General features: G+C 40.1%; 1 protein-coding gene across 4 annotated transcripts in view; it reads left to right on the top strand.

The window, feature by feature from the left end:
• TBL1X (transducin beta like 1 X-linked) overlaps nt 1–11,590 on the top strand; it is a 196,237-nt gene extending 184,647 nt beyond the window's left edge. For all 4 annotated transcript variants that reach the window (XM_027639213.1, XM_027639204.1, XM_027639220.1 and 1 more), the window contains 6 exons: nt 121–242; nt 1,367–1,441; nt 3,815–3,942; nt 5,076–5,241; nt 5,998–6,099; nt 7,147–11,590. In XM_027639213.1, coding sequence (XP_027495014.1) covers nt 121–242; nt 1,367–1,441; nt 3,815–3,942; nt 5,076–5,241; nt 5,998–6,099; nt 7,147–7,173 — 620 coding nt within the window. In that variant the 3' untranslated portion in view covers nt 7,174–11,590. The remainder of the gene's footprint in view (nt 1–120; nt 243–1,366; nt 1,442–3,814; nt 3,943–5,075; nt 5,242–5,997; nt 6,100–7,146) is intronic.
• The last annotated feature ends 9,887 nt before the right edge of the window (nt 11,591–21,477 follow it).

The raw sequence follows: 21,477 nt of genomic DNA, 5'->3' as shown, positions 1-21,477 counted from the left end.
CAGGCCAAGAACTAGCCTGTAGTCTGTTTGATCCATGTAGGTGACAGGAGAAAAATGATTTGGGGTAGCTGTTTCTTTGCCGTGTTCCCTGATATTCCTTCTGTTGTTTGTACTTCACAGCTCCTGCTCTGGATGTAGACTGGCAGAACAACACTACTTTTGCCTCCTGCAGCACTGACATGTGCATTCATGTATGCAGACTTGGCTGTGATCGTCCCGTTAAAACCTTTCAAGGACACACAGTAAGTTTAAGACCAAAATGTTAGCAGCATATTACAAGGATGGCAGATGTGTTTGCAGGGTGTGTTCTAGCACTAAAGGTGTTACACCTCATTGCTTCCCTAAAAACATATTCCTTGGGAGTGATTCACAGTCTGTGAGAAGGGATAAAATGTTCTAAATCACTGTAGGAGGCAAAACCTGCGGCTTCAACAGTGAGAGTGTTTATATGTAGCATGAGCTGCAGACTAAAGGCATGTTAATAAATAAGATTTTGTTTTTCACTAGCTTAATTTCCTTTAGTTAATGAGAGCTGTAAATAAGGAGAGAACAATTTACCCCCAGCCATTGTTCAATTTTAGAATCAATTTAATCTAATAAGAGGTATTTGAGATGTATTTCCCCTCTCTTTTCCTGGTGGTATTTAATAACCATCAAAGGTTACTTTTTCTAGCTTTCATTTGTGAGAAAAACTGCTATCATCTACCAACCTGTAATTTAGATGTTAACTTCCAGAACCTGCTATCTTCCCATTGAGGAAAAACTGCATTTGGAGACCTTTTTCCTAGTCTGTGGTTAAACTGATATTTCATGACTGGTTGTACATTCCTAGCAATATACTGATGCTTTTTATGATTATATAAAATGCACCATTTTGCATTCATTTACACATATATATCTCTCTTTAGAGAGACCAACATTGTTGTAGAGCTGCAATACTAAGAATTATAAACTCCACAAAACTTTACACCCCACCAGTATCAGTGTTTTCTATTGAACACTTGTCAGAATATTGATGAAATAAATGCCTCCATTTTAAAAAGAAGCTAATGCTGTATCAGTCTGTCTTGTTTGAGGGTTTATTTAAATCCCTGCATATGAAGAAAGGATATGAGAGACTTTGTGCCAGAACACACATCAGAAGACTGATTGTATTGTTCACAAGTATAAAATGGTTCCACTCCAAAATGCCACTTAAATAGTGTGTTGGGGAGGCAGCACTGCTTTTGTTCACCCTTAAAAGCACCCAGGACTGTAATTTGTGGGTTAACTTGCTCCATACATAAACCTTGAGTGCCCTCTGCTGAGTGCCCAATACAGTGCAGTGACTGGAATATTTACTTTAAAAATTCACTCTTTATTTCAGAACGAAGTTAATGCAATCAAATGGGACCCATCTGGCATGCTACTAGCATCTTGCTCTGATGATATGACATTAAAGGTAATATAATTTCCATTCCTGCTGTTCAGAAAGTAAGGACAAAAATTATGTCTATTTTTTCATCTTCTCCAGAACAATGGTGCTGTACCACTTAAAACTCTGCATGAACAGTAGTCTCCATTTTGTCCCATATTTCTTAAAAGATAATCTGAAAGATAGAGCACAGAGAAGCAGGCACTGGAAAAATTGAGACATACTATCCAAATAAGTGTTGCGTGACTGATATGTCATTGTCACAGAAAAGTCATATTTTAAATATACACAGATATATATACACCTGCATACCTGTCAACAGAAGCACAAGCCTGATAAGAAGCAGTCTATTGGTTGCACTTTGAAAAAGAATATAAAAATTGTTTTCTTTCCCTTTGGTGTCTTTTTTTTTCTGAAATAATTCATTAGAGCCATATGAATATTCTTTTTCTCTTTTTAGTAGCCTTGGACTAAGCAATGGAACACAACATATGTATTCAGAGCCCACCAAAAATCTGAATTCCTCTCTGAAGATGCCTATCTTTATCCATTCTCTGTATAGGAAGTGTGTGGTAGCTGTGCTGCTGATGTACATGCCTCTGCTAGGGGCCTGAAGTTGGGTGGAATGAATATATATTCTGGCTCACAGGCGGCATAAGCTGCTTTACCAGCACACCTGGTACTGTATCAGCACAGTATTGCTAATATCTGGTTTGCAGAAATGCTTTCCACAATAGAGCTTTTCCAGCCCAAAGCCCTCTCTCTCATTCTCTTTTCCCAGCGACATCAAATGAAGGCTATATCTGTGTAGGAATAGCTGTATGTTCTAAAAGCAAAGCCCTCCTGCTGGACTGTTGATTTATGCTGGTTCCTTGAAAAAAGCAAATATCCCAGGAAAGATTTGGTTTTGTGGATAGAATTGTACCAGTAATAATTTCCTCATAGTGTGGTTGTGTTAATTAAGACTCATACCTCTTTCCCTTGCTGATTGACACAGCCGAAGCGTGGGACATTTCTAGCATGAAACTGAGAGAGCAGCAGAACTTGCAGATGAGAGCTAAGTGAACGTCAGTGTTACAAATGTTTCCTCTTCATAAGCAGCCTGACTTCTGCTGTTCTGCTCTGGCTTTGCCACGTATACCCACTGAGGTTTTCATTATTCTGGATTCTAAATGTATTATTGCAAACTACTCACAGAATTGGAAATTTACAGAAAATGGGGCTGAAAAGGGAGCACCTTGTCTGCTATGCTGCCAGAACGCAGTATTGCAGTAAATGTTCTTGCTCTCTTAAATGTCCTGACCCAGTGGTAGCACAGCTTTTTGGTGCCCAGTTGTGTGCTGTGTTTTAAAAACCACTGTGGCTTGGTGTTGTTGGTACCAGTTCAAATTCCTGACCACTGAATTTGGCACAAGAACTAGTGGTTTGCTATCCCTGACCTCACCTGTTTTTAAAAACCTTCAGTGATGGAGGCTGCAAATGCTCCAAATTCAGGCAATTATTCTTCTTCGTTTTTCTTCGTAAATCAGTCCTCCCAGACTTCTTTTTCTTCTCTATTTTTGGAGTTCATTATATTTTCCTATAACTTCTTAGAACATGCTACCTGTTAGCCATAGAACATGACTGAGCTTTATGTAGCATTTCCAAAAGCAGTCTAAGTTCCACTGATGGGGAATTCAGCATAAGAGCTCATCATTCCTCTCATAGTGCAGACTTACAACAACTGAGTTAAACCATTGCTACCTTTTTGGTATCTCTGTGAAACTGAGTGACTAAATTTGAGTTATTTTTCCTGCTGTGAATTAGCTTCATCTTATTTTCTCAGTTAGCTTAAGAAAAGATGGACTCAATTACCTGTCATCTCTGTTGAGCATATTCTTCATCTCATGTTGAAGTATTTGGCTGTATAACACTGCATAAATAGCTGATCGTCTTCCATCTTCTGCACTGTTAAAAGCATGAGGAAGACAAATGGAGTTCAAGAGGGAAAGGAAAATTTTACTTGCATAAGAGAAAATTGCTAGGTTCTAAGCAGTTACTGCAATTTTCTTCTCATTTTTTAAAATGACTGTGTGACTTAAACTTCAAGTTAAACTTCTCTAAATAGATTACCTTTAACTTCTTTATGAAAATACACTTATGGGCTATGGGTAGTACAGCAACTATTTAATTCTTCTCACCTATTGAATAAATACTATTAAATATGTGACTCTTTCCCCTATTGGAGTTATTTTAATATGTGTGCCAAATTACTGCATTAATAAATTATGTTTATGTGTATGTATGTGGGTCAAGATCTTAAATAAACAAATGGTGAGAATAACATAGGACTGAAATAACTCATCTGAGAAGAGATTAGTAACACTGCTGTTTATCCCCTTCATTATTACTCTGACTTAGATTTGGAGTATGAAGCAAGATACCTGTGTACATGATCTTCAGGCTCACAGCAAAGAGATTTATACTATCAAATGGAGCCCTACGGGACCAGGCACCAGCAACCCAAACTCCAACATCATGTTAGCAAGGTAAAAAACGTACCTCGTTCTCTTGCCTGCCAAGAAGGATCGTCTTTCTGACATGTAACCCTACTGTCACATTGCCATCAGTCTTCCTGAAGGCAATTCTACTAAAAAGTATCTGTAACTCAGAGGGATGGATACAAAGGGAAAGGATTCGTATTTGAAAAAGGAAAGGGGAAAAAGAAGGAAAATTGAGTCATATGATGTTTAACTTTTCAGCTGCCTTGGTTACAGGGTTGTAAATTTGACATTGCACCTTCACATTCAGCATGGGGTTGTTATGAGTGAAAGTACTGAGGCAGATGGCACCTGTTCAGCCAGCTGGAATGGTTTTTAACCAGGGTCAGGCAACTCACCTGGGCAGATACAGACAGTTTTTGTAGCCCTCTTAGCTAACAGAGAAAAGCTTGGATAATCTTTAAAGATCCACTAGAAAATCTGTGCAAAATTATTCTTTGAGTTTAGGAAATATATTTGCTTATAGAATGCCAGTTGATGGTAGTACTATGGGATTGTCAAATTAGTTCATGGGGTATGGAGTTTGGGGAGGAGTTGTGTCAAAACTGGTTTATTTTACTCTTTAGTCTGGGAGTGGATGGTGAAAAACTTCACTTTCTTGGAGTTATTCTTTTAATATTATTTTTAATACCAATTATTTCCTTTGCCTTTCTCTAAGCCCATGGTTTGGGATTTACATGGAGTGTAGCAAAAAGCAGCCCTGAAACAAAGCAAAAAGAACCACAGTTCTAGAGAATTACAGAATGTTAATTCATTAAACAGTGTGAATTCACATTAGGAATAAGATCTGTTTGGAACCCTTTATCCTATTAATGATAATATATATTTGACCTTCCTGAATAATAGCAGATAGAATCTCAAAAGGGGGGAGCTTGGCCCTCTTAGAGCTATAAACAGCACACATAGATAAGCCCAAAGGGTCTTCATACAAGAATTTAGTTCTAGAGCTATAGTTCTTAACATAAAAAGGCTGTGGTACATACTAGCTTTTCTGTTTGAAACATTATGTCTTGCTTAGCAAAAAAACCTCTGTGGTATTCTTTTATAACGTTTACAGTATCACACTACAAATGGATTAACACCCAAATTATTACATGCTTGTGTTTGAATGCTTCTTGCAGTGCTTCGTTTGATTCCACTGTTCGGCTGTGGGACGTTGACCGAGGAGTCTGCATCCATACATTAACAAAACATCAAGAGCCCGTCTACAGTGTAGCTTTTAGTCCTGATGGAAAATATCTAGCCAGTGGGTCCTTTGACAAATGTGTCCATATATGGAATACTCAGGTACTGTTTTGTTCATGTGAAGCGCATGCTGGTTTAGGTGACACATTAATAGCAAAAGTTTAAATGGAAAATGTGTGTACTTCTGCCACATATGACCTGACAGCCAAGGTCAACCTGATTGTGTTGGCTGATACAAATCCATAGCAATTGGGTCACTCAGGTGTAGTGAGGTGACTGTCCAGTACATTTCTGCTCAGTGTTCTGTGTATGCTAAAGTACCTAGCATGCATGAAAAGGTACGTTGTGTTGGGTCATCAACTTTGTGAAGCAGAGGTGTGGATTCATTCTTAGCAATAGGGGATACTTTTATGTAGTTACAAGCTGAGTTTAGGTGTGAGTCTGATGCTCCTGGCTTAGACTTTCTGAAGAGGAAGTGATAGATACAAAGGGTGTACAAGCTGGGGACTGATGATATTCTGGAGAAAAGTGGGACATCATAATTCCACAGATTTAATTCTGGATACTGATGCCTCACAACCTGAAATAGCAACAAACTTTAGAGAAGACCTTACAGCCTAACTCCCCAGGCCTTTACTGTTACAGAGTTGACAAAAACACTCCTGCTGTTTCTGGAGGAGCCTGTTGCTCTTCATTTTCAAAGACCAGTTTCCTAATTTCAGCACCTTATGGAGACAGCCATAGCTTGGTGATGGGAATAGCTCCCCCTCGCTATCGCTTTTTAACGTAGTGCCACATGACAGAAAAAAAGAAGGGGAACTTCTGTATCAAATGTCTGCATGCTGTTTTGCGTTGTAGAGTGGAACTCTAGTACATAGCTACAGAGGCACCGGGGGCATCTTTGAAGTCTGCTGGAATGCTAGAGGAGACAAAGTGGGAGCAAGCGCATCAGACGGATCGGTAAGGATCTTTAAACATTGTAAAGGTTGAGTGGAGATTTCTTTTCTGGGGAGCACCAACAAAATACATGCATGCTGTGTCACCTGTTGTCAACAGAGCTGAAGGTGAAGGCAGCTCAAGACATAAATAAGTAGCTCTGTGTAGTATATTGAAAATGCTCCTGCTTTGAAAGGTTTTGAATGCTAAGAGGTGATGTTTCTGTTGGAAATGACAAATGGTTATGGAATAGGTGAATATTGCTGAAAATGAGAATGACTTTTAAATGCATATTTAACAAGAACAACAGTAGCGTTGTTTCTATCATTGTCAGTTTTTAATGAAGATCATACCACAGCAGTCAACTCTCTAACAAACAGTTTTCCTGGAGCTTTCCAAGTTTGATCCCACAGAAGTTTACCCGTGAATAAGAGTAGCTAAAGGAATGGTTCCCAAAGATTTCATCACGTGGTAAAGGAGAAATATTGCCATGGAAATACTGATTATTCGTTACTGTTTTCGCTGTGAATGTTACTTTTAAAAAATTGTAGTTGTATCATGATCAGCTTATGAAGGACACACATGGCTGGCTGGCATAACTACTTTGGAGCAGTATTTTTCAACTGGTATTAACAAGGGGCACACCTAGAACATGATTCAGTTGCTTGAGCAGCTTAGTTGTGCCATCTGCGATGGTGCCATGCCTGGCTTCCAACAGCTGCTCCAAATGGGCACGTGTCCACTGTCATGCCTGCCAAGCCTGCATTTATTTTGGATCTGTCTCAGAAGTGGAATTGTATTTAGGTAACTGAATAGTATCACACCATAGTGTTACCTGGGATGTGCCACCAAAATGTTTGTAACCCAATGGAAGCCCTGTTAAATGTGTGTTTCATTTGGGTTTTCTCCCATGTGGGTTTGTTCCTTTATTTGTGTGCATGCAAACTAGTGCTTGAGACAGGCTGTTTTGAAGCTGGGGAGTGTGATGTTCAGCTGGATGATCAGCCTGTGTAGGGGGACTGCCACATCACCTTCAGAAATGGTTCTTAATGCTGGGTCTTTTCTCTGCAGGTTTGTGTTCTAGATCTGCGGAAGTAGAAGTGAAATGTTTTAGAAGAAATTTCAAATGGACCAGCAGTGAATGTGTGGGGAGAAGCACTCTTCAAAACTATTCTTAACAGCTCCAGAACTGTACGAACTTGAACAAAGTTAGAGTGTACCGTGAAACCAACTCTCCCTGGCCGCAGGTGACTAGTATTTTGTCCGTAACCTTCATCAAGGAGTTAAAACGCAGTCACTTGAGAGGGGGAGGGAATGGTTTCCACCTGGAACATTCAGCCTTGGAAGCATGAAGCCACCAGCTAGGCATTGCACTGTTTGGTTTGCATCTGAGAACTTGCTCTGATGGCTGGGAATAAAAAAAGCTGTGCCAAAAAAAATTAATAATTAAAAAAAAAAAAGAAAGAAAAGAAAAAAAAAGAAAAATGCTGTGATAAACCAAAAGGGAAAAAAAATCCTCCTCCATGCGGTGTTGTATTTTTTCCTTCCAATTTGGACACTACAGTTGCTCTCCCAAAGGACGTTCAAAGACCAGTTTGTACTGATGAAATGCTCAACTTTGTAATCACAACACTTTCTATTTTCTAGACTACTTTTTTTGTTCCGTGGTTTTTCTATCAGCTGGAATATTACAGCCTGGAAGATCCCAGGCTTAGGATGAAACTTTTGTTTTCCTTTTATTTCTCCCTTCCACTCCCAACTTCTCCTTCCTTTTTTTTTTCTCCCCTTTCTTCTTGCTCTTTTTTTATTTTTTTTTCTTTTTTCCCTGTATGCCCATAGTAGATGCAACCAGGTGGACATGACAATGAAAATTTTTGACAGACTGCTTCTCCTCTCTTCTATCTCTTCCTTTTCCTTTCTTTTTCTCCATTTAAAAGAAAAAAAAAATCCTCCATGCTTCAGATCTTAACGTCTCAAGGGCACTTTCAGCAAATTGTGTAATAAGTGCTTTATATAAGAATGCAGTGCTGGGGAAGATTTTTACAGGAGAAAGATGACTTTTAACAGAAAGAACCCAGTGTATTTTTGGAAAAAAAATATTTTTTATGTTAAACTGTTTTAAAAGCCTAAAATTACCACAAAATGTAGACCAGTTGTGTAATTCAAGCAAAAAGAATGACACAGAGTCCAGGTAACATGAAAGGTGCAGTATCCTTTTTCTCCTCTTTCTCAGAAAGTGCTGTAAGAAAAAATGTCATTTGGTACAATAAATACCAGTCCTTTACTAAGGGCCCTCTTCCAGCATCCAGCCATTCATATAGTCTCATTTCATATTTTATGACTGTTTGATGAGGTACACTTATTCAAAGAGGTTCATAAGTTTGAGACTATAAATACAGCATTCATTTTCTTCTCTAGTCTATATTTTTGTTTGTTTTCGGTAGCCAGGAGAAAATGCTTGTGTATCTTCTTCCCTCTAGAGATAGTTCAAATTTCGACAGAACATGGATTTGGCTGCCTGTGGCCTTACTGAGCCGTGCTGTCTTCCACTATTCATTCCACTCAGCTGTTTCTATTCCAGTAAGTCAGTGGGGTTTTACCACTGACTTGATGAGACCAGGTGAACTGAAATATATTGACTGCATCTGTCACTCTTGAAGAATGGGCTCTTGCCAGGCTCCTGTCCATCCATGGACCACAAACACCAGGAAGCAGGCTCTTCCATTGCATCTGGTGGTATGTGGTGCTGCTGTCACCCTCAGCCGTGCACGTGCTGCATCCTGCTAGGAAAGCTCTGGGTCTGCACTTGGAGGCTCACTGTCTGCCCAGGCAGGTTTAGCCTTGAGTCCTCAGTGTGGTACTCAGAAGACAACTTTGAGTACTTCATCAGGTGACATCATCATAAAAGATATATAAATTGTATCTCAACATACATACCACTATAAAGTTAAGGTGGGTGAAGTGATCAGAATGACAATGGAGAGTTCCAAAGCACCGCCTATCCACTTTGGACTAGATTTCTTTACTGTAACCCTGACACCTGCACAGATGCCAACTGAAGACTTCATTACTCTAAGAGGAAATGATGGATGCAAAGAAGGACACATAGGCAGAGTTTACTGAAAGTGCTGTAACTATAAGGCAACCTTGGAGTGGTGGCAGATGTTACTTAGATTCTCAGAACTGACTGAGTCAAACAGGTGTCCTCTCTAGCCCACAGACTAGGCTAGGATCTGTAGGAGAGAGATTAACATATGTAGTACCTTCTTGCCTAAAGTCGATGTAACACGGCATCTCCCCTTGGATTTGATCACAACTGTTGAAGTGGTGATTTCATCTGAGCAAATTCAGAGCCCTAGGGCTGAAGTGATGGTGTAAGACCTGATGAGCACCACAGCATCATCATGGAATCTGTACACCACTTTTTCTCCTGAGTTTTCTTGTCTTTATGCTTGCATCTGTACAGGATCTTAGTCCTTCCAGTGGAACTAGTCACTGCCAGCTTCAGCAATGTTTCTTAAAAATACACCTTCGGAAAGGAGAAAAGAACAGAAAGAAATAACTGCTAAAAGTGATTCTCAATCCTGAGGCAAAAGCAGTTATGTGGAATTTTGGTTATTAATGTCAGTTAGGCTTGTTTGTAATTTATCTCAAATAATTGGGTGCTAGAAGGTATCAAGGATTATTTTTGGTGTTAAATGCATTTATGTGTTAGTTTTAATTTTCTGCTCCAAGAGCATGGGCTGTAGATCATCATGTGGCAGTTTTGCACTGTTTTATAATAACCACATGTACATATGAATTTAAAATCATTACTCTTTTTTTTAAAAAGACTACTTGCTCAAAGAGAGGCTTGAATTTGAATACAAGGGCATAATGTGGTTTTATAAAGCACAGTTGGGTCAATGATTTGATTACAGTCATTGCATGTACACGGTTAACTAACTTCCTAAGCTGCTTTTTGGTAGCATTTTTGAGAATAACAGGCAGAAATTGCAGTTCTGTGGGCAGCAGAGTGGCGGAGGGCAGCACTCTTGGGGCTCTGGCCTTACCTCTGTCTCCTGAGTGACACCAGAATAGGCAAGACCTCAGGATTTGAAGAGATGAGTTTTCTCAATCTGAGTTCAGCAACACTGTGTGACTGACTGGCTACATAGCCTGTGTTTCCCAGGCTGTGCTTTTTCCCAGGATAGCTACTGTAGATAACAGTGCAGTGTCCGTGCCACCTCTTGCTTTTTTCTTTTTCTGTTTTTTTAATTTGTCAGAACACCACTTTTCCTTTGCCTGCCTACATGGAGGTAAGAAGCCAAGAGAAACAAAATTTGAATATCAGTTGGTTTGCAAAACCCACGTGTGAGAGAGGTTGCTGCTGTAAGTTTTCTATACTGACCATCAGATGTAAAAGCAGCACATTTGAGGAGCTGAAAAAATTCACCTTCCTTCCCCTCCCCAGACCCAAAAGATTGGAAAATCCTCAAAGGTTCTATAGTAGATCATTGTCAGCTATGAAGGGAGACAGAAGGTGTAGTTGCAAAGGTTAATCCTAGCCTAAGGAGATGGTTTCTTTAGGACATAGGACTTGGGGAGAGAGAGGCTTTTCCAAGGTAGTTTGGTAGTTCGTCTCAGCCTAGACCTGCAGAACTGTGCTCGTAGGAGCTCTCGCTTTTCTCGACCACAGCGGAGCAGCAGCATTCTCCAGCCAGCAGAGCCTTCCTGCAGCTCCCCTAAAACAGAACTGCATGAAGCAACAGGCTGGGGGAGTTCGTTTTTCTCATAAAATTTCTTTTTATAATTTTGTTTATAGTTCTTCGTAACAGAAGAGAAATGGAAAAACCTAAGTGACCACACAGGATTGTGAAACCATCCAGAGAGTTGCTGGATTTTTATCATTGCTGGCTGTCTGGAACTGGCCTGGAATTAAAAAAAAAACCAGTTTCTGAAAAACCACTCCACTCTGTGGGTTAGAAGGATACTGAATCTTTTATGTAGAAAACACTGGGTCCCTTATGGGGCAATAAAGGGCCTGACTTACAGGGTTATACACACATTAACCCCATGCTACATCTTAGAAATTTCCTTTTAATTTGTTTTTTAAAAAAAAAAATAGCTAATTTTAGAGCCAAGTGAAGTGCACTTTGTCAAATGTAAGGGTCTGCTTTGTTTTTGGGTTTCTTTTTCTTTTTCCCTTTTTAATTTTTCCTCCGTTTTTTTCCTCTTACTGCCTTTTTAAAATATGTGGTTCTTTGTCAATTGCAGAAATGTTCTTTCAGCCACTCACTGAAACTCTGAATTCTGGCTTCTGCAGTTTTTATTGTCTGTGTCAGACTTGCAGCCAGACTTGGTTCTCATTTCAGCATTTCCCAAGTTCTGTTGAAACAACATCAACCCTTATTTTGTTTTTCCCCCACCCACACTTTCTTCAAATTCACCTTGTGTATTGTAGCTCATTTGTTTTAAGGAGAGAATCAACAGATCATATTCAGTGTCTTGAATAAATTGCTATATTTTGATATTAGAGAATTCTGTGCGTGTTGTTTCTTATTCTTTTCTGGCTATTTCGCATCCTGTACTTCAGAGCTGGGTTTGGGTGACTTAAGTTGTGATGGGGTTACCTGACCTGTGCATACATAGCTTTTGTAATACACAGGGCATGGAGACTTTAGCCTCTTAATTTTCCTTAAAACTCACCATTAGCAAGTACAGCTATATGTATATCAAGCTATTACAAAGTATTATCTGCAAGCATCAGTATAGCAACACTCAGTTATAGCAGCACCCAATAGTAGCAGCAATAAAGTGTATATGTGTGTGTATATAATATTTTATTTATAAAGTTATCACTAGTGAAGGAAACTTATCAATAATATAAGAGCAGATACAGTTATGACAGGTTACTTACATGTATAGATGTGACCCCAAGCTTATTAAATCTCAGAAGGGGCAGAGCCATCCCAGAGGTGGGAGGACAAACCAGACCAGCCCTGGACATGGGCTTAGTGGAGGAACAACAGAACAACAGGCAGAGTCTCCCTGCAAAGATGATCCATGTCACAGAGTTTAGAGTCAGCAAGGTGTCCCCAACAAGGGTCCAGGGTCTTGTAGAACAAGCTCACACAGACCTGTTCAGGAAAGGAGCAAGTATGTGCAGTGCGGGAAGAGAAGAGCTGATTTGGATAGAAAGTAATTTCTAAATCATAGAGATATAAGAGGGTGTAGGACACTACCACTTCAAGCAGCCAACAGAGGTGGTTAATTCTGGTTTCCACCTGGGACAGCCAACAGACTATGATTTCTGTTGCATTTTGGAACTTTTCCTGTTCTTGCAGTTAGAAAGCCAATGGCAGTTACCAATACTAATGCTTTCTCATTATGTCTTCCCTTTTTCCAGCTTATCAGATATTGTTACCATTACAGTATCTTAGTTTTGCACTTTCCGAGGGTGTCTCGGGATGCCTTTGGTTTCTAGGTGTCCACCTGCACTTCAGAGATGCTGGCTGTGCTGCTCAAGGATGCTTCTGGTCACAGCTCCCGGGCTGGCAGGCAGTTTCTCAGAATTTCAGCAGACTTCTCCTATTGAGTATTTTTTTCCCTTTTAACCAGGTCATCTTTGTGGCTGCTTACATCACATGTGTTTATTGAAAATCTATGAAGCTGCTAAGGAGCCAATTTGAGTAAGATTGGGTTAAAAAGTTTCCTTTAAAAACGTTACCTGAAAAGGGAGTTTCTTCATATAAAATAAATTGGGCTGTAGTTCTGATCAAGGTAAATTTTTAATTTTAAGATAGCATGGCTAAAATTCAACTTTGCTTGATCAGTTGGAGGGTTTTGAAGAACTCCAGAGTATTCCAACTTATGCAAAGATGTCACAGTTGTACCTTCCCATGGGCTCCTCTGCTTGGGGCTCAAGGCACTGACACCTCAAAGGATACAGGGGGAGGGGGTTGTTTAGCTTTAACAGACTGGATGCTGTGTAGTTTTTAGTTGGATTTTATTCGACAAAATGGCATCCATGGTACTTACTGGGGGATTCAACATGAAATGGGATTTTTACTTCGTGACCATGTAACAGATTGAACCTAAGCTAAGGCTGGGAGATTGTCAAAAGCCTTCAAAAGGATTTAGCACTCAGAAGAAACAGTCCTGTGTGTCACATCATCTAGTTTTCAGGTGTTTAAGGACCTAGAGCATTAAGATTAATATATAACATTTGGGAAGACACAGGTGCTAGAAAAACTGGTATGCTGATGATGAGTACCTTACCACATCATCAAATACTCAAAAAAGAGAAAGTAATGCACTTTCATGACACTTGTTCATGTTCTGAAATCTGCACAGCATTAATGTACCATTAGGACAAATATGTTTGTTCAGCTCTCACAAGACCACCAGCAGTCTTCATAACAGCTACTCAAAATAAAGAACGTGAGAGGTAAGACAGCAGCCAGAGTAGGGCTGGAGGTTGATAGGTAGTGCTATGTAAAAGCTCTCACTTTACCTGCTTCTTAAATAAATGCTATACGATGATCCTGTTTTTAGTCATGTCATTTGCAGGAGTGTTTAGAGAAAATATGTCACTGTCAAACTAAAATTGTAGTTTAGTTTTCCTTTATTTATCCTATATATATTTACTTAGCCTGAAAATTATGTGACAACTAACACTGGAAGCATTAAGGAGTCCTAAACACTTGCTTCTCACTTCTGTCAGTGTGCAATACAATTAAAGGGTACTTTTTAGAACTATTCTGGGAAGATGTAATATCAGCGTCTCATTCAAAACCACTCATTTTCCTGCCATCTTTCTATGTATCATTTCCAGTCAAGGGTGAGATCAGCTTTGTCTTTTAAGAGCACATGCAATTTTATATCTAAGCTCTGTGGTATAAAAAGTAATTTTTAAAGCTTTGAAGTCTCTTAAGTGAAGAAATTACTCACTTGGCAAGAAATTTATCATTCTTGCTGACTCCTTTCCCAATAGGAAGGAAGATCTTTGTTTCCTTAGAGATAGTTTTTTTCCATTTCCTTTTGAATATATTCACAAAGCCAAAAGAATACAAAACCTAATAACTGCAGGAAAGCAGCTATATCCTCTTTTATGGCTGCAAGATCTAACATCTTTTACCTTCATAGAAGCAGCCTTGGCTTCACTGTGTAATTAATTAGTATCTATCTCAATACAAAAGATAAAAAAAATATTCTTCTCATGACTTTCCAAATCCTTCCCATTAAATACTGGGACAACGTTTGGCATCCTCATCCTTCACTACAGTAACTCACCACACTCAGAAGTGCACAGCAAACAAAAATGGATTTAGTTGGGAAGCACTGTGGTTCTAAAAATGAGAATTATCTCTCCACGCTTCTGAAAATTCGTGGTGTCAAGTGAACATTGCATCCCTGCATGCTGTGTTGCAGTTCCTGAAAAATTCTGAATATTTTCTTTAAAGGAAAAACAGAAAGATCTTAAAGTCTTAGAAGGGTTTTTGAGATGTCCTGCACCCTTACAGCCATGATGTCCTGCCAGCTGGACTGAAAATGCAGAGAGTACTGTCAGCGAGGGCACTGTGGGAAGATGATTGAGGGTAAAAACAGTATGGAAGTTATAGGGAAAAATACAGTTGCTACTTCCTGGGTGGAATGCAGTCAGCATACCTGACCTCCCACATGCAATACAATCTAAGAGAGACTAAACAAATGGAGCATGGAGTGCATACACTACGGTCAGGCTCTCTAAAAACCCTTGCAGAGGAGGGAAGTCAATGGTACTTCCTTGCTGATAAGCCACGCAGCAGCTGAAAAGCAAGGGAGATAAAGGAAGATGTCCTTGAATTAGCAGTTGTGGCAAAATCACTTTCCTTGGACTGACACATGTACCTGTCACAAGGTTATCTCAGGTACTATACTGAAATACTTACCTCTGAGGTACAACCACCCCCCAGTGAGTAATATGTGTGACTAAAGTCACTCAAACAGCACCTAAACATAAAAGAATAGTATAAAAGTAAGTTACGAATGGGGAGAACTCAGGGAAGACTCCAGAGTAAATTCTGGGATAAATCGACAGGCTGAACCTCTCCCCCTGCAATGCCTATTGGGCAAAAACTGTGCTCTATGCATGCTGGATGATCATCTCAAAGTAACTTTTGTTAGGAATTAGAGCTTGTTAGTGTACTGCTTTGAATTACTATATTGCTTTGATACATTTTTGCAGTAAAATGCTATCACAGACAGTCCTCAGATCTTAACCTGTCACAATTTTATTAATAAGCCATAACCTGTTCATGTGAGCCCTTTAAGGGCATTGACAGACTAAGTAAACATTAAAAGTTTGAGATAATCTCCCCTTTTCACATGACAGGCACGTAGGGTGAATGGAAACCTAGACTCCCAAGAAGAAGAGATCTGATGGGAAAAGTCCTCAGTGTGGTGTTGCCATCTTTAAAGCCCTGGACAACGGCTGCTTGTCAGCTTCTTTCCCAGAGGCTAGTTTGGGGAGAATCATGAGAAATTCATGTGCAATGAAATGACCATGTCTAATCATCCACCCACTCACCTTCTTCCACAGAGGATGACACAGGCAGAGAGCCTGTAGTTCAGCCAGCCCACAGAGACACCCTTTTTGGTTTTGTATCCCTATTAAAGGTCCAGGTCTCATGACCTGATCAAAGAATACGTATGAAAGCAATTTAAAAAAAATATAACCCAATCTGCCAATTTTTAGAATGGCATTCTCAATGGATTTTTTTCAAAGATAGACTTAGTCTTTGGACTTGCTTTTCCCAAGCAAATATTCTACAGTAGCCTCTTGGAGGCCCATGTAATAAATTATTGCTTGAGTCAGTTGGAATAAACCAAAACCAACCAAACACCTCATTGTCATTGGAAATTGGCCCTGAAAAAAAGATTCTAAGGCGGCAAAGCAATGGCAATTTAATGAGAAAATGTTGATGGAATTTTTGATAGTGTTTTTGAAGAATATTTTGGAGCAGCAGTGAACTGAATGTTAAAATTCTATTTTTATGAAAATCTGAATTTTCATAAAGAGAATATTTGTTCATCATTTCAAGTAGTATCTTCTGGGGTGGTTGTCATTGGTTTTTAATAAAGGGCAATAATATTTGGGGAAGAAAAACAAAAAAATGTTCTAAAACAAAACCAATTAATTAATAGTTTACCCATCATCAGAAACTATGTTTCAGTGCTTCTAAAACCTAAGGAGTACCTGTATGCACGTGTGTGTGTGTGTGTTGCGATGTATGTGTTGCAATGTATGTGTGCACTGACTTTTTGTGTAACTGAATATTTATCAGTTTGTTTCACAAGTGTCTGCAGAAGAAAGGCAAGAGGCCACCTCACAGTTTCATAGGTATGACCAGAATCTCATCTGGAATAAAATGAATCCATGAAGTAGGTATCTACAGTGTGATATCTTCATGAAATAAATTAAAACAATACATGCCATTTTTGTCTCCCAGTAATGTACCAATAAAACTAATACTTGAAGATGGTGCCATGAAAAAAAAAAACAAAACCACATTCCTCTAGAAGAGAGGAATAATTCTCCCTGTGGAGCCTTGTGGCTGCCTTTGTGTCTTCAGCTTACCTAGCTTAACTGCTCATACTTTTCACAGGTTTCCAGCTATTCAATATCAGCCTTATTTCCAGTGAAGTCATGGAGCTCACTAGCATCAGAGCCCAGCAAACCAGGCAAAAAGGCCTCTATTACACTTAAAGAATTTATTAAAAAGTATTTTGTCTTTAGCAAAAAGTATTTTGCTAATGTAGATGCGATTTTTTTTTTTCATTTTACATTCAAACATTATATTGAAGGAATCTGGGTATACCAGCTTTCAGACTGTAAAATCCCCGGGAACTAAGGAAAAAGCTGCCTTATCTAGCCTCCACTGCATTGTTCTGGGTGTAATTGCATTCCTAGGGGATGGCTGACTGCCTGACATGGGGCTTTAGCAGAGCTGAGTTGTTACACAGGGCGCTTACTGTGGCTGCGGGAATGCTTCTGATCCTTGGGAAGTCATCTGGTGCCTTGAGGAAAGGGCTGGTGAGAAGAAAACTGTGCTCCTTGTCACATGGTGGCGCATGACCAGGAGGAGGATGTTTCATTGCCACATAAAAGGTGGTGCTCAGCCTAAGGAGGGAGTTGCATTTTTGCTTTTTTTTTCCCCTCTTTTCCTCCAGGAAATTCAAGATCTGCTGTAGCAGGCAAACCAGGAGCAGATGCTATCACGTGGCTACAGCATCAATGAATGGCTGCCAGTGTTTTCATGCTTCCTGAGCCTTGGTGCCCCCGAGGGGTGAGGGTGCTGCCAGGACAACCCTGCCATCACAGCTTGATCCTTGCATCATGCGAAACTAGCCCCACTGCTTTGTTTTAAAACCTGTGCCTTTAAAAAGTACCTGTTTCAAGAAGCATGATAAAAGAAGTGGTGTTTGGTTCTACATATTTTCAAGATTTTTCTGGAGGCTCACAGATGCAGGAGTAGGTGGGTACCTCTGTGGAGGCAGATGGAGGACAAGGCCTTCAGTTACCCTCTGAGTCCCTCTCATCTATGCAGTATGAAAGTGTTCAGAGGGAGGCGGAGGAAAGCTGGTGAAAAACTAGGGTAGGACAAGGCTTCATGGACAAAGGTTGTCTTTATTAACAGACTTGTCATTCCTCCACTCACAAGAGGAGCATATCTCAATCCACCCCTTAAGACCTGGTGTCCTACTGACAGAAGTAGGGTAAGAGGCTGCCTGAACTTCATCCCAATACAACACCAGGGCACGAAGAGACCCCCAGTGCCCTCTGTACTGCCACACACAATGGGACAGAGCCCAGGACAGTATGTGTTGCCACCTTGTCAGCTTCCTCAGCTCTAGGTGCTGGCTTTGCAAAGTGACAAATGCCCTATGGAGAAACCTGAAAGATTAAAAAGTTTCTTGCCACCCGAAAATGTGATGAGCCCCAGCAACCAAGAGACGCAGGAGCAGCAGAAAGTCTTCCCATCACTTTCATCACTGGATAGTTTCACTGAGAGCTGCTTGCTCAAATTTTCTCAGCCTTTTGAAAATTTTACCTTCGAAACCCGTAGTGAGTTTAGCCCTCTGAATGCTTAAAGTTTGCTTAGAGAGCTGCAGTGGGAGAATCAAATTTCCATACAGCTCACAGCATACCCTAGGGAACATAAATCAGGAAAATAGATTCATCCCTGGATTCCTGGACTTGACTGTGCTCCCTATTTTACTTTCAATAAGACTCGCACCTTCTTCAGCTGCCAGTTTCAATGTCCACACATATGCATGTCTGTCCCTTAAAGAATGAATGACCCAGACGTCATCTGACCCGTCTTACGTTAACTACCACATGTTTTAGTGATTTTCATCTAGGATTACTCTAAACTTGAGGATTCCATAAAAGTTAAGAAAATTTTTGGAGATCAGATTCATCACGAATACACAGAGGCAATTACTGAAGTACAAGTCAAGTATGGATATACAGGGCGGGGGGGATCACATTTAATTTTTCACTTTCTAGCTGTCTCCATGCATTTGATCTACAAGACCAGAAGAAGGGCTTAATGAGAGTTGTAGTTAGGATTTTGGTATTCAGACATATGGTGGACCTCATAAACACAGAGCTTTGGTATGCAAGAAATCTGCCTATTCAAGTTGTTTATTATTTTATTAGTGCTCATATTTCAGCTTTGCAATTAGCCTGAACATCTGGCCAAATAAAAGAGTAATTAAATGTATGAGGCTGGCAGGTCAAATACAGTTCCATATGTCCTCTTCCACCAACAGAAAACAAATAGGGGTGTTTAAGAACAGGATATGAGAAGGCACTTTTTCCACAAGTTTTCATTTTATCTTTGAGTGCTTAAAAATAAGTTTTGGTGAATACAGAGAACACTTCTTGTGTATGGCTGGAATTGATAAGCAGGCTGGGAGTTGACAAGGGTGTTAGAGGCAATTCTGCCCTGCATGTATAGATATCCTCTGTATGAGATTCCACTACAGTAATTCTATTTCAGTAATATATATTAGATTCAACTACTTTTTTTTCATTTACATTTTTTCCCTTTAATAAATTCAGAAAGGCCTTGTTGTACTTTAATATAGCCAAAATACAAGAAGCTAAAATTGACAACTGCTGTAGTCTTGAAACAAAACTTCAGCTACATATATTTTATTAGACAGTATCTGGTCTTGTTTTACTTCTGTTTAGTTCTCCTCTGAGTCACACCTTGCTATTCCAGAGAAACAGCTGCTTCCTGCTCATGAATGAAAGAGCTGTGTGACTGTGGAAGCGAGCCCCTCCCAGAAACAGTGTAAGATGAAGACCATAGACTATGACTGCATCTGTGGACTTCAGTATTGACAAGAGCTCTCCCTTGTTAACCCAAGCCATGTTTGAAACACACCTTAGAAAACAAATCTGGCCAGAGACAAGCACTTAGAAAACAAATTCAGGCCAGACACAAGCACTTTCCACATTCACCAGAGCAGCCTGCATCATAACTAAGCAGATAAAAATCATCATCAAAATGAAAGCCAGGATGTTTTTCTGTGTGCTGACAAGCACAAGGTTCCTCTCAGTGTACAGTGGATGGCACATTTAACAAGGCAGTGTTTAGGTTGGTGTTACAGCTGTGCTGTCCAGGACATGGTGTCTAAGCTGATCTAATTGCTGATCCTTGGAGCACACACTTAGTTTCCCTCAAAATGAAGCCATCTGTGGTAGCCTGTGGCTGCCCTGTCATGTGCATGCAGCAAGCACAGGCAGTGGGGGTAATCAGGAGATGTACCTCAAAAGCATGTTCCTGGTGGGAAGAGAGGGGCATCCACAGCAATACTTGAAGAAGGCAATGGTTTGCCTGATTTCTTGAATGATGAGGCAAGAACAAGGTTTGTGTGAGGTGAAATCAAATGTGGTCATGGTTACACATGAATAGAACCAATTATCACCCCGTTTTAAGCTGTGAAGGAATGCCTCCTGTACATCCACTGGAGGCTGGGAACAGCAGGTAAGGAAACTCTCCTCACACCTACTTCTTTTCTAAGTCAAAAAATACTGTCAGTTTGCTCTGCAATGCTCCATATTAATTTCTCAGTGCATCAGAATGAGGTCAGCTGTCTTTCTTAAGCTCTCAAATGAGTCCTAACTTTTCCTGATGACATCCCACTAGATTGACACACTACACTCACCCCAAGGACAACCTTGAAAGAACAAGAAAAGGAGAGGAGCAAAGCATGGCCCTTGCAGAAGGCCGTCCCATCACAGGAGTGCTCCAATGTCAGCAGCCACCTGGCACTGCTCAGGGGCTGCTCATGGCCTTGGAGGCACCAAGACTGGGACACCCCATCTGTCCCTGTCCCAAATGTGCCCTGGAGCAGTGAAGAGAGGGAGAGATTAGTCATTCAGTCATCTCACAGGGCCTCTTACTACAGCCTGTCACCTCCCAAATGCTTTAGTGCCACGTAATTATTCCTGTGAAGCCTGAGACTGTTAATTTTGGTTTATGGTTTTGCAACTTGGCTCACACCATAGCATCTCAAAAGGTTTACTAAACAATTCCACCTCCACATTTTTCCTGCTCTTTTAACCTCAATTGTGATGAGTATTGCACTGAAAAATTCTCTCTATTTCAAAAGGATCAATATAATCTGCTCCTAAGTCTGCATGTTTTCTCTTTATACTTAAATAGGTAACAAATGACTATGATAAAATGAAAGGGTCTGGTGATCTGCCAGTAGTCCTGACAACAAGAACAGCAATATAAAGTCATAAAGCCACAAAGGTTTCTATGGGGTACAAAGCAAAAGACTTGCTAAAAACCAACCACAGCTCTGTAATGATCTGCCTGAATAGTTGTCCAATCATTGTTTAACGCCTTTGTATCAAACAATTAGCTCAAGAAGCCAATTTGTTTAAATTAGCCAATCAATATTTTCCAGTAGTGCTTCTGCTGATCCTGAATAGCTAACCATCCTGAGACTCCTCTGAGTAATTAACACAGGAGCCTAAGCTTCATGTTGTTATTGCATTAACTTTTCATCTGTCTTTAACGATTTTTTTATTTTTTTATTTTTTCCAACAGCTTAAACTGAACTGGGTTGGAAAAGGAAGGTGGGAACAGCCAGTGAAGTTCAGCCAAAGTGGATGTGAGCAAGGCTTAAAGCCCAGCCCCGGGCACATGCTGAAGCAAGGGAGGTCTGTTCTCTGGGCTCAAGGGGCTTCCATCCTGCCATCAGTCAAACTGTTGTAAACAGCTTCCAGCACAACCAGACTTCAATCATATCACTTTTGATATGAAGTCAAAAGCCTACTTTCAACCAATCTGGGGTGTTGTTTGGATATAGGTACTTAGGGCACTGTAGCAAAAGAGGTATGTATCTGAGAAAATA

The sequence above is a fragment of the Corapipo altera genome, unplaced genomic scaffold, assembly GCF_003945725.1.
Source record: "Corapipo altera isolate COAL_440 unplaced genomic scaffold, ASM394572v1 0, whole genome shotgun sequence".
Lineage (NCBI taxonomy): Eukaryota > Metazoa > Chordata > Aves > Passeriformes > Pipridae > Corapipo > Corapipo altera.
The sequence above is the reverse complement of the archived record's forward strand: the minus strand, read 5'-3'. Positions and strand labels throughout refer to the sequence as shown.